This window comes from Solea senegalensis, unplaced genomic scaffold, assembly GCF_019176455.1.
Source record: "Solea senegalensis isolate Sse05_10M unplaced genomic scaffold, IFAPA_SoseM_1 scf7180000015993, whole genome shotgun sequence".
NCBI lineage: Eukaryota > Metazoa > Chordata > Actinopteri > Pleuronectiformes > Soleidae > Solea > Solea senegalensis.
Window position 1 is genome coordinate 1 of NW_025321541.1, and position 13,170 is coordinate 13,170.

Sequence of the window (13,170 nt, forward strand, 5' to 3'; positions counted from 1 at the left end):
ATAACAGAGCGTTTTATAACAGAGTGTTTTATAACAGTGTTTTATAACAGAGCATTTTATAACAGAGCGTTTTATATTACAGCTTTTTATAACAGAAACAGACACACACACATAGATAGACACACACACAGACACACACACATGGATAGACACACAAACACACACACACACACACACACACAGTGACTCACTGGTTGTTGATGAAAGCATATTTATTGATGGTCTCGATGACAGACTTGAACGGGATCTTGGAGGTCAGAGTGTAACCATGTTGGACCACAGGTTCTCCATCAGGACCATCCCAACAGTCCACTACAAAGAGAGAGAGGGTGAAATGAAGATGGGAAACATTCATGTGTTCATCGGTCTGTGAACATGTCCTCACCCTCCACACAGCGGCAGCCGGACTGCAGCACCCAGGCGTACATGTCTGTCTTAGAGTGAGACAGAAGCTGGTCTCCGGTCAGGTACGTGTTATGAGACGAGGCGATGAAGTAGTTGGACAGCGGCTGCTCCATGTCCTGATTGACCTCGTGATGTAAAGGATTAAAGACGTCACACGTCGGGCTGCGCATGAAACTCGTAAAACCTGAAAATAAATCCACAGATCAGAATCACTGAGGATAAATGGGCGTGGCCAGGTGAGCTGTCCTCACCTGATTGGACAGCTGGTGTTTAAAGAAGCCAGTTTCCCGATAAAACAAACAAACAAACAAACAGCAGCCATTTTGTTCAGTTTTCTCCAAACATTATATTTGTTTGTTAATATTTGTAAAAGATGTGTGTGTATATTTAGATTTCATTAAAAACATTTGTGTTTGTCAGTGATCATGGTGTTGAGGAAGCAGACCAGCCCTGGCCCTGCTGAGTCTATGTTTTCATTTATGGACATAAAAGAACATTCATATCAAATGAAATGCTGAGATTGTGAAATAATGACCTTAGAATTGACCCGCGGTTCCTGACATGCTGCGGTGTTCACTTAGCAGCTAGCTAACTTTATCATAAAGCCTATGTCACATAGTCACTTACTGCTGCCAAATATAAACTATAGCCCACGTCTATTTTTGTGCTCATATAAAAAATATGATATTCAAACTTTTGCCTGCTAACTACATAACACAATACTTCTACTTTTACTTTCAGTACTTGAGTAGTACATTTTAAAATAAACTACTTGCAATACTTGGCTTCATCAGAAGTTTTATGTATTTTTACTTTAAATCTGTACATGGACGAGTTATTGTGTCTTTTACTTGTGTTTTAGTCTGTGAATAAAATCTGGTTATGAACGATTATTTGTTGTTTATTTTGGTTTTTACGTAGATTTGCTGAGTTTTGTAAAATTGTTGTTGTTTTAATAAATAAAAAGCCACTTTATTTGTTCTTTGCGTTTCCTGATGTAAATGTTCATTATTATAATTGTTATTATTATTATTATTATTATCAGTAATAGTGATAAATGAGTGAAATCTTTACCTTCGATGCCTAAAACTCCTCTCTGTTTGTTTTCATCAGAAACTTCAAACTTGTCGATGATTTCTGCGACAAACTCGGGAGTGACGTCGATCATCTGCAGAGGAAACATTTGACCTGTGATGACCTTTATTTCACGCCACATGTTGTCAGTTACTTGTTTGACCTCTGACCTTCTGCTCGTTACGCAGGAAGTGGGCGAGCTCTTCGGCCGTCAGGTGGTCCTTCCTGTCACTGTGTGCCATCATCAGCAGGAAGAGGTCGCGTCTCAGTGACATCATTTTATAGAAGACGGAGAACTCGTCGTATGTTAGCGTCCCCTGCTGGTCGTCCGTGTCAGCTTCCTGAGAACATGGAGAAGAAATAGACACAAAAAGAGGATGTTGAGCTGATTGCAAAATAATGTGCTGTCAACTATATCCACAGACAGACTGACTGCCAGATAATGAGCTGTTATCTACATCCACCAACTGATGCTCTGCCAAATACTCATCGAGATCATCGTGACCGTCTTGTTGTTTACATTTGACTGGAAACTTTTATTTTCACTTTGTTTTGTTTGACTTCCTGTTGTGTGTGTGTGTTTGTGAGTTTGTTTGGGTGTTTGTGTGTTGACATCACTGACCTGAAACATCTGCTTGACTTTCCTTCGAGGAAGATTAACGTTGAGTTTGTGCAGCAGTTGGTAAATTTCCTCAATGTTCAGGAGGCCGTCGCCGTTTTTATCGGCTTCTTCAAACGTTTGTTTCATCCACGTCACAAACACACGTTAAAGAAAACACACAAATCCGTCCTCACCAACACACACATGAACACGTATAAATCTACAGATAAGGATATTGGTTGTGTGTCCGCTGACGTTTGGCGAGCGAGTCCTCGTCACTGATCCCCGCCATCAGGAACTGCAGGCCAGTGATCCAGGTTCTGGCTTCGTCTGCGTTAGACGTGACCAGGTCCAGAGACTCCATGTGGTTTCCATGGTAAACAGTGAAGCAACAGGCGGGGTCAAAGGTCGTGTCTGTGTGGCGATGGAAGACGTCCGATTGTCCTCCCTCTGTCACTTTGTACAGAGAGTCGATGGTGACTGAGGAGGAGGAGCAGGAGGAGGATGTTTGTTTGGATAAGAAATTAACATATATATAATGTTGTAATAACAATAATAATAATAATAATAATATTGTTACTCTTTGCTTTCTCGCTCTTTCGTGACGGTTTCCATCGCAGACAAGAACGATGTTCGTCCAGGAAGAAAAGTCTGACCAGAGCTTTAGATCCTGGTTTCAGTTTCACCATCTGTGTCCCAGACTGCATCACACTCATGCATCGCTCCACTGCACACACACACACACACACACACAGAGGGGACAGGTGTCTCACTTTTCACGTCTTTTCTCAGGAAGACGTGAAAAGTGAGCGTGAGTCTCAGGAAGCAGCTGAGAGACAAACAGAGACGCGACTGTGAGGAAACACTGAGCTGCTTTCACTGAGGGCAGCTGAATGTCTCTCTGTCTGTCTCACTGATGAGACACACACACAGACAGAGACTGTGTCTCATCAGTGAGTGTCTCCTTCTGCAGAAGAAGAAAATAAAACATAAATATTAAACAAAGAAGATGCATCAGTTACAATTACTACAATAATTATTGCAATAATAATCATTATTATATAATTATAATGTCATTTATTGTCAGATTAAGATTTGTTTACGTAAGCTTTTAAATGTTTACTCTCAGAATCTTCAGTCACTAAAACTGATTTTTAAAGTCTTTACTTTAAACTTTATATAAAATATCATTTATATATAAATGATTAAACACACACATCAGCAGGGGGCGCTCAAGCTTCAGTGTACACAAGAGATTAAATAATTTCACATTTTATTTGATTTATAAAAATAACTATGAAGTGAGGGGCCACATGTGGGCCGCGGGCCACAAGTTTGTAGCACACTGTCACGTCCAGCAGGTGGCGCTCTCTTGTTTAATATTTAACATTTTTAATGATCAGGATTATTATTTATTAACAACCGATTTTTACAAATTATACTTTTTTGTTTCATTCATTCATTCATTCATACTGAGTTCATTCTTCTTGCAAATATAGCGTCACTGTCACTGAAGTGAAAATTAAGAGAAACCTGTCAGAAATAATCTTAATCTGGTTGTTTTTTAGTTTTTTGTAAAGTTTAAGTGCAGATCCTGAGTCTCACACACACACAGGTTTCTCAGGTAGTACCTGTGTGTGCCAGAGGGGGCGCTTTCTGCTGTCTGACCACACATTAAAAACCTTTATGACATTGAGAACCAGAATAAACAGATTAACTCTGTTTCATGTCCACACTTTTTACAGATTAACAACTTTAATCTGATGTGAAGCACAAAGGATTATGTGTGTGATCACGTGATCACACACACATTCATGTTATCATCATGATGAATATGAATACATAAAAGTTTCTGTTAACTAATCACTAGTTAGTAAATAACCAACAAAACAGGAGGAGCAGGAGGAGCAGGAGGAGGCACCATCAGGAGCGACGCGGGATTATTAAATGTCTTTGCTCAAGAACCCTTAGACCAGGAATCAAACCCACAACCTAATACCACTCACTCTACGTGTGTGTGTGTGTGTGCGCGGTCCCGGTCGACTGGTCGATGAATCAGTCGATAGTTCTGGTTCGAATCAGATTCTAATAAGTCGACTTTCTTCCGTGTTCATTTCATACATGTGACAGGTACAGGTTCATGTGATTTCATCTGGAGGAATGTACCAAGTGCTAACGGGGGTGTTTGCAGAGCACCCCTGTTCCACAGATCACAGCGTGTCTTCAGAGAACACCCCCCTTATTTTCAGTATTTTGGATTAGCCCAACCCACAAGAAGCTGATAGATTAAAGTAGGTTGGTGGTTTTATTTCATGTTAAGCTACAGTCAGTCGTCCTCTAACATCCATGTCACAGACGTCAGCATTTCACAAATGATTTAGTCTAATAATCATTGACTAGTTGTATAACTGCAGGCGCATTGAGGAGGACTCAGCTTCTCCTCACTGAAGCTGAAGCTTCTCCTCTTTGAATCTTCTCCTCTCTGAATCTTCTCCTCTCTGAAGCTTCTCCTCTCTGAAGCTTCTCCTCACTAACGCTTCTCCTCACTGAAGCTTCTCACTGAAGCTTCTCCTCACTGAAGCTTCTCCTCACTGAAGCTTCTCCTCACTGAAGCTTCTCCTCACTGAAGCTTCTCTCTGAAGCTTCTCCTCACTGAAGCTTCCTGCCTCACTGGCTTCTCTCCTCACTGGAAAGCTACTCACTGGAAGCTTCTCCTCACTGAAGCTTCTCCTCACTTCAAGCTCCTCACTGAAGCTATAAAAAGCAAACTTCTCTCACTCACTCAGCTTCTCCTCACTGAAGCTTCTCCTCTCTGAGCTTCTCCTCTCGACTTCTCCTCACTGAAGCTTCTCTCTCTGGCTTCTCCTCCCGCTGGCTTCTCCTCTCTCAGCTTCTCCTCCTCAGGCTTCTCCTCACTCAAGCTTCTCTTCACTTTCTGAAGCCTCTCCTCTCTGAAGCTTCTCCTCTCTGAAGCTTCTCCTCCTCACTCGCGCTTCTCCTCACTGGCTTCTCTCACCCTAGCAGCTTCTCCTCACTGGAAGCTTCTCTCCTGAAGCTTCTCCTCACTAACCCTTCTCCTCGCAAAACTATCCTCACTAGCAGCTTCTCCTCTCTGAAACTACTCCTCACTAGGCTTCTCTCACTACTTGCTTCTCCCTCACCAGAAGCTTCTCCTCTCGGCTTCTCTCTCTGAAGCTTCTCTCTCCCACTGAAGCTTCTCCTCACAAAACTTCTCTCCTCACTGAAGCTTCTCCTCTCTAGCTTCTCCTCACTAACACCTTCTGCTCCTCACTGACTTCTCCTCACTAACGCTTCTCACCTCTCCCACCAGGCTTCTCCTCACTCAGGCTTCTCCTCACTGAGAAGCTTCTCCTCTCTGAGCTTCTCCTCACTAGCAGCTTCTCCTCACCAGGCTTCTCTCCTCAGAAGCTTCTCCTCCTGGAAGCTTCTACTCACTGGAGGAAGCTTCTCCTCACTGAGCTTCTCCTCTCTGAGCTTCCTCCCTCCCTTCTCCTTCTCCTCACTGCAAGCCTCTCCTCTCTGAAGCTTCTCTCACTGAAGCTCCTCTCTGAAGCTTCTCCTCACTGAAGCTTCTCCTCACTGAAGCTTCTCCTCACTGAAGCTTCTCCTCACTTCTCCTCACTAAGCTTCTCCTCACTGAAGCTTCTCCTCTCTGAAGCTTCTCCTCACTGAAGCTTCTCCTCACTGAAGCTTCTCCTCACTGAAGCTTCTCCTCCTCTCTTGACTGTCACAACATGAGCAGCTGTGTCAGTGATGCACACGCACACACACACGCACACACACACACACACACACACACACACATCGATCTTCTAAATGAGCGTCACTGAAGCCGACAAATGAAAACAGAAGCAGCTTTTAACAAAGATGAATTAGAAAGAGAAATGTTTCTTCTTAGAGATAAGGAGAGATGATGAAGAAGAGAAAGAGAGAAGGAGAGATGATGAAGGAGAGAATGAGAGAAGGAGGGACATCTCATTAAATCAGTGAACGCAGCCACGGAGGAAAAACACAGCTTCAGAAATAAACACGTGACGACTGCAGATCATTTTACACCAGGACTGAACCACAGTCTGTGTGTGTCTGTGTGTGTTATATTGTGTGTTTAACCCTATCAGGGTGTGGGCCCGACTATCAGGGGCTATCGCCCTATATCAGCTGAGATTGGCACAGCGCCCCCTGTGGCCCTCATGTGGAGGATAAAGTGGTAGAAGGTGGATGAACAACACCATGACAGTGTGTTTACATTTATGTTGAAAGTCTGATTTTAGTCAGACTAAGACATGTTAGTCTGACTAACAGGATCATGTGATTCATAGTCTGATTACTCCTGCATGTAAACACTTAGTCAGACTGGAGACAGACAACATGTCCTCCCCGGTCTTTGACCCTGAAGTAGAAGAAGACAACAACGGATAAACTGCAGGACTATTGGTGGACAACACAACAACCACAAGAGACATGTCCCTCTAATGTCTCATCATTAACATGGACAACAGGTACAAGAAATACAGAACCACAGCACACTGTCCATCAGCTGCTGTCAGCCAATCATCCAACATGATGAGGATCATCTATGACAGGATGAGGATAATCTATGACAGGATGAGGACCATCTATGACAGGATGAGGATAATCTATGACAGGATGAGGACCATCTATGACATGCTGAGGACCATCTAGGACAGGATGAGGAGCATCTATGACATGATGAGGATAATCTATGACAGGATGAGGACCATCTATGACATGATGAGGATCATCTATGACAGGATGAGGATAATCTATGACAGGATGAGGACATCTATCTATGACATGATGAGGACCATCTATGACAGGATGAGGACCATCTATGACATGATGGGGATAATCTATGACAAGATGAGGACCATCTATGACATGAGGATCATCTATGACATGATGAGGACCATCTATGACAGGATGAGGATCATCTAAAACATGATGAGGGTCATATTTGAGAGGATGAGGATCATCTATGACAGGATGAAGACCATCTATGACAGGATGAGGATCATCTATGACAGGATGAAGACCATCTATGACAGGATGAGGACCTTCTATGACAGGATGATGATCTTCTATGACAGGATGAGGAATAGACTGCTGGTTGAAGGTTCTTCTTCAATTTTCACTGAATCATTGTCAGAAAATTCAGACAGAAAAAAAAACAAAGTGATGAAATGATTGACAGGAGGAAAAACTCACCCCTCTCCAGGTTCAGGTTTCTACACACTTCAAGTTCTGCCATTGAGGACTGAAGGTGTTCTCACCATCTCCCTCCATGTGCTCCTGACAACATGTTCCTCCACCAAAACAAGTCTGAACACCAACCACACGTTTCTCCACCAACACTAACAACCTTCACATGAAGAACAACATGATTCTTCTGCTGCTGCTGCTGCTGCTGTAGAAGCTGCTGCTGCTGTAGAAGCTGCTGCTGCTGCAGCTGCTGTAGAAGCTGCTGTTGCTGTAGAAGCTGCTGCTGCTGCAGCTGCTGTAGAATGTGCTGCTGCTGCTGTAGAAGCTGCTGCTGCTGCTGCTAAAGCTGCTGCTGCTGCTGTAGAACCTGCTGCTGCTGCTGCTGTAGAAGCTGCTGCTGCTGCGCTCTCATCCACAGTCTGAGCGCGCGCACACTGTCCTCACTGAGGAACCACCATAAGCTGATTCTCTCTCTCTCACACCCCCACAGACACAGTGTCTCTCTCTCACTCACACACACACACACACAGTACGTCTGTCTCTCTCACTCTCTCTCTCTCTCTCTCTCACACACACACACACACACTCTGGTTTCATCAGACAAACAAACAGCAGATTTTTTAAATCATCATCACAGAAAACATGTGTAGATGTGAATCTATATGAAGTGATGAATATAGAGAACACATACAAACACACACACACGTTTTCACTGATGTTTAGAATCAGACTCATGAGTGGAGACAAGTCTCCCCCTGCTGTTCACTCTGTGACATACACTTTCCTTTGTATCTGTGTGTGTGTGTGTGTGCGTGCGTGTGCGTGCGTACCTTGATAGCTGCTGTTGTCAGTCAGAAAGTGTCGTCTGTACTGAGGATCTTTTCTGTTCTTCACGACCCACGAGCTCATGATGACAGACAGACAGACAGACAGACAGTAACAGATCACCTGAGAGGAGAAAACATGATTTCATCAGGTTTATTTATTCAAGCAGGAGTAAAAGTCAGTGAGACACTCTGTCTCTAACCCATGAGAAAACTTTATTAACACTGAGCAGTGTGGACAGAGTGGACAGTTGTGATAATTCAGGTTTATATTTGTTTACTGAGTTTTTTAAATACAGGAAGTAAAGACAAAGAAGTTACACAGTTTTTATATAACGCATGTGTTCATCTGGTGCTAATGCTAATTTTCTAGAATGAATCAGTGAGTGACAGTGAGTCCTTACTGATACTGTTCATAAATAAATAAATAAAAAGTGGAAAATGATGACGTCACAGTCGTTTGTTAATGAGCCCCACCGACCTCTGACCTCTGACCTTAGCTGAACCTGTTTCAGTTACAAATCCAACATTTCACTGGCTTATTCAGATTAGAATGAAACATGAGCATCATTTACTGATGAGGAACCACATCATTCACCAATTCATACCCATTCACTCACACATTCATACAGCGTATCTATCAGGAGCAACTAGTTTTTTTAGAAACACATTCACGGCCAGGTTTTAAACCCACAACCTCTCTCACACACACACACTCACACACACCAGCTGGATTCTAAAGGTTTCCACTGCCACAAACCTGACACCAGCAACTGATCCTGACACTGATCCACAGGTCACTTTTTACAGCTGATACATTCCTCTACACACACACACACACACACACACACACACACACACACACACACACACACACACACACGCACACACACACACACACACACGCACACACACACACGCAGGTGTTAATCAGAAACTGTTGTTGTTATGAAACTGTTGAAAAACACTGAATTAGATGGCTGATGACTGAATTTTGATTTTAAAACAAAGAAGCTCCTGATTAACTTCTAAGAGGCACAGAGAACTACAGGAGCAGACATGGAGAACTTCTCTGGTCCTCAGACATGGAGAACTTCTCCGGTCCACAGACATGGAGAACTTCTCTGGTCCTCAGACATGGAGAACTTCTCCGGTCCTCAGACATGGAGAACTTCTCCGGTCCTCAGACATGGAGAACTTCTCCGGTCCTCAGACATGGAGAACTTCTCCAGTCACACACACAGCAAATGAAGCAGTTGTGTGTGAACAACAGATTTACTGTGAAACACAGTGAAAGGATGAATAACAGGAGCAGAGTTTGAGAGAGTGGCAGCCATCTTAGAATCTCATGTCAGGGTTTGATGAGGTTTCTACGAGTTTGAAGTTCAGGTTCCTGTGACACGGAGGACACATGAAGGAGACACGTAGGAGACACGTAGGAGACACAGAGGAGACACGGAGAACTGTGGTGCTGAGACATAAAGGACTAACTTCAGCTTCTGTCTCTTTAAATGTCTTTGTGTTTCACACCATGGGACACACACACACACGCGCATCACTCTTTCTCAGAAATAAAGGCTGAAGGCCTTTGTTCTGCTCCTCAAATGAACACATGAAGCAGAACTGAACCAGAACTGAACCAGAACTTTACAGTCTGAATCACTGAGTGTAGTAACACACAAACAAACAGACAGACAAATTAAAGGAAGATGACAAACATGAAAGAGAGTGATGAGTTTTTTAGTTGTTGAGAATAAACAGAGTGAAGATGACATCATGCACTTATTCATCCGTCCATCTGGTTTCACAGGTGCACGTGTGTGACTGGTTACTATGTACAGTTTCCTAACAACAGCTGAGAGTGACTCAGCACTTTGTCACTTTATCAAAGTCACAGAAACAAAGTCACTCACTTCAGTGTGAGAGGATGAATCCACGTCTCCTCAGTAATCCCCTCACTGTGAACGTCTGAAAAACTGCTGCACATGGTCCACAACAACTCCACTGCTCTGTCTCTGAGTGAATGAGTGAGTGAGTGAATGAGTGAGTGAGTGAGTGAGTGAGTGATACTCTGGTCCCACTGATGCTGCTGTGGGACCAGAGTATGAGGGAAAGGCTGGAGTGGATTTCAGAGCGGATTTCAGAGGAACAATTAGAAAGTGTATTATTGATCATGTTTCCAGACTAAAGGTGCAGTTACACTAACAATCTAAATCTATATAATTAAATGATGTCATGTTCAGAATGACTTCAGAAGCAGAAACATTTTTTGTTTTGTTTTTTTATGATGAATTTTATTTTCCTGACTTTCTTTATTCCGTCTCTGTCTCTGTGATTGTTTACATTGTAACGTTTGTATATATATATATGTATATATATATCTATATATATATATATATATATATATATATATATATACATTTACATATATAGATATATAAACAAAAGTTTATGTAAGAAAATGAAAGTTTGTAAAGAGTGCATGTGCAGCGTCACAGTGGCATACACAGGCCTGGCATAGGTACTGCAGCACTCACAGTGATTTTGTGAGGGACAGAAACCTGAGCCGTGTTTTCCCTCTCTCTCTCTGTGACAGTTTAAACTGTGGCTCTAAATGCACTTATATTTTAAATCAGTCGACCAATCAGAGCAGCCGAGGCTCAAACTCTCACTGCTGACATTTACACAACAAAAGAGACGCTCGTCCATTCATCAGCTGCTCTCTCACTTTGACTCCTCCTACTCTGCTTTTGTGCTCACAACCAAAGAATCCCCTTTAGCCCCTCTGCCCCCCCACACACTCTCTCTCCTCCTTCAACACTAATCTGCTTCAAACTCTTCTCTGCAGTGAAACATGCTGCAGACACACACACACGCGCCTGCACACACTCACACACACAGACACGCACACACAGCATGTATGGATCCCATGGGGTTTGAGGCCAATAAAGAGACTTTGGCTCTTTGTATTTCACATTTGGTGTTTCTATGGCAACAGTGATTTTAGAGTGGGGGCAAGTGGACCCCCCATCACCCCCCCCAAAAACACCCACACACACATTTACATACCCTGCCCCCATCACACACACAAACATTACAATATTTATATTGTGTAAAAATTAATTATTACTTGATTGATTTTAATGTCTACACTGTTGATTATTATAGACGTTATTATTGCATACTGTCATACTGTGTACATATACAGTATATGCTGTAACTGTATGTGTATATACATGTATATATATATATACATATATATGTATGTTTGTTACTTTGTTTTTCATAAAGAAAATGGACTTTGATGAACATAATAAATTATTTACATCAAATCAGTTTTATTGCCTGAGCTGTGGCACGTGACACTTTGATTCATGTGTCCATAAATGAGGATTCATGTGTCCATAAATGAGGATTCATGTGTCCATAAATGAGGATTCATGTGTCCATAAATGAGGACTCATGAAGGTTTATTTTTTAAAGACGCTCCTCATCAGTCTGAACGCTGGACTGTCTCTGACCGCATTGGCGGCTCTTTCCCATAGGCTGTCCTCCTTCCACAGGCCCCGCCCCTTCCTCTCTGCGCTGACCTCTGCCCTGTGCAGTCGTCTGTGGAGACGCCAGTAGAAGCGAGAGTCGGGCAGAAGTGAAACTGGAGCGGTCCGAGCCAGACCAAGTCTGAGGAGCTGTTCATTTACACAGCGGCTCCACATCCACCCCTGCTGGACAACAGAGGCATTACATGTGTCAGAATAGAGTAATAGAATAATATTCACACATTTACAGTTGGATGAATGAAAGTCTCACTCTGCTCTGAGACAGCAGACAGTGCAGGACGTCGTCTTCACAGCTGATCAGCTTCAGCCAGACAGTGTGAGCAGGAACCAGGTTCTGCTGCAGCCACGTCCTTCCCTCTGTGGTTACGTCCACTCCTGCCAGACGCACCAGCAGCAGAGATGAGGAGGACGCACCTGAGGACGAGCAAAGACACAGAGAAGACAACGTTCTAATGATGATGTGAATCTAAAATTTGTTTGTTGTAGTTGAATAAAGTGAGTAAAAGTTGACCCTGATGTGTCTTTGAAAGTAAAGGTGAGAGCACAGGAACATGAATGGGAACATGTTCCACTTTGACTCCTCCTTCTTCTGTGACAGAGTGAACTTTCCCTCGAAGGCTGACGTTTCTCTCAATGAAACGAGCAGGAATCTCAGACGCTGACTTAAATTTGGTCGTCTGAAGAAGAAGAAGGAGAATGATGATTTATAGAAATCTAGACGTGAGTGTATGATGTCATCAGTCAGCGACTCACTAGTTTGATGCTTCTGCCTATGAGGACGACACCAGCAATCACAAGACCAGTGCTGATGTTCTGTGAGACACATGAGAGACATGAGAGAGACATGAGAGACACATTTTTAGAATATAAAGTGCATTACAAATAAAATGTATTATTATTATTATTATGACATGACATGAGAGACACATGAGAAAAACATGAGAGACACATGACAGAGACATGAGAGACACATGACAGAGACATGAGAAAAACATGAGACACATGACAGAGACATGAGAGACACATGACAGAGACATGAGAGAGACATGAGAAAAACATGAGAGAAGTGAGTATTATTAGTAGTATGAGTATTATTAACAGTAACATGAGTATTATTAACAGTAACATGAGTATTATTAACATTAGCATGAGTATTATTAACAGTAACATGAGTATTATTAACATTAGCGTGAGTATTATTAACATTAACGTGAGTATTATTAACATTAACGGGAGTATTATTAACATTAGCGTGAGTATTATTAGCATTAACGTGAGTATTATTAAATCCTTGTCATGTTTTTTTCTTCTTACCCGAACAACCGTTAAATTGTCATCAACAAACTGTGAGACGACAGAAACCACGTTCACGGTCTGTGTCTCTCTTACTTCTCTGTCTCTCTCTCTTCTCGGTCTCTCTGAACTGTCCGGCATGTTGTTGACATATTTGTCGCCCCGCCCCCGTGGG

General features: G+C 42.6%; 2 protein-coding genes across 3 annotated transcripts; both read right to left on the reverse strand.

The window, feature by feature from the left end:
- Positions 1-187: 187 nt before the first annotated feature.
- Positions 188-10,400, reverse strand: LOC122762701 (1-phosphatidylinositol 4,5-bisphosphate phosphodiesterase eta-1-like). Of its 2 annotated transcripts, XM_044017895.1 has the most exons (9): positions 10,059-10,400; positions 8,152-8,269; positions 2,661-2,807; positions 2,317-2,560; positions 2,102-2,231; positions 1,650-1,820; positions 1,480-1,573; positions 386-589; positions 188-312 (listed from the first exon to the last, which is right to left on the reverse strand). In XM_044017895.1, exons 2-9 carry the CDS (start codon positions 8,228-8,230, stop codon positions 188-190), a joined length of 1,194 nt encoding a protein of 397 aa, XP_043873830.1. In that variant the 5' UTR covers positions 8,231-8,269; positions 10,059-10,400. The 2 variants fall into 2 exon arrangements, with proteins under 2 accessions (XP_043873830.1, XP_043873831.1); XM_044017896.1 differs by lacking the exons at positions 8,152-8,269; positions 10,059-10,400 and adding an exon at positions 7,328-7,517.
- Positions 10,401-11,459: 1,059 nt separating this feature from the next.
- On the reverse strand, positions 11,460-13,139 carry LOC122762702 (protein C3orf33-like). Its single transcript, XM_044017897.1, has 5 exons — positions 13,017-13,139; positions 12,456-12,515; positions 12,214-12,379; positions 11,953-12,116; positions 11,460-11,864 (listed from the first exon to the last, which is right to left on the reverse strand). Exons 1-5 carry the CDS (start codon positions 13,134-13,136, stop codon positions 11,616-11,618), a joined length of 759 nt encoding a protein of 252 aa, XP_043873832.1. The 5' UTR covers positions 13,137-13,139; the 3' UTR covers positions 11,460-11,615.
- Positions 13,140-13,170: the final 31 nt, after the last annotated feature.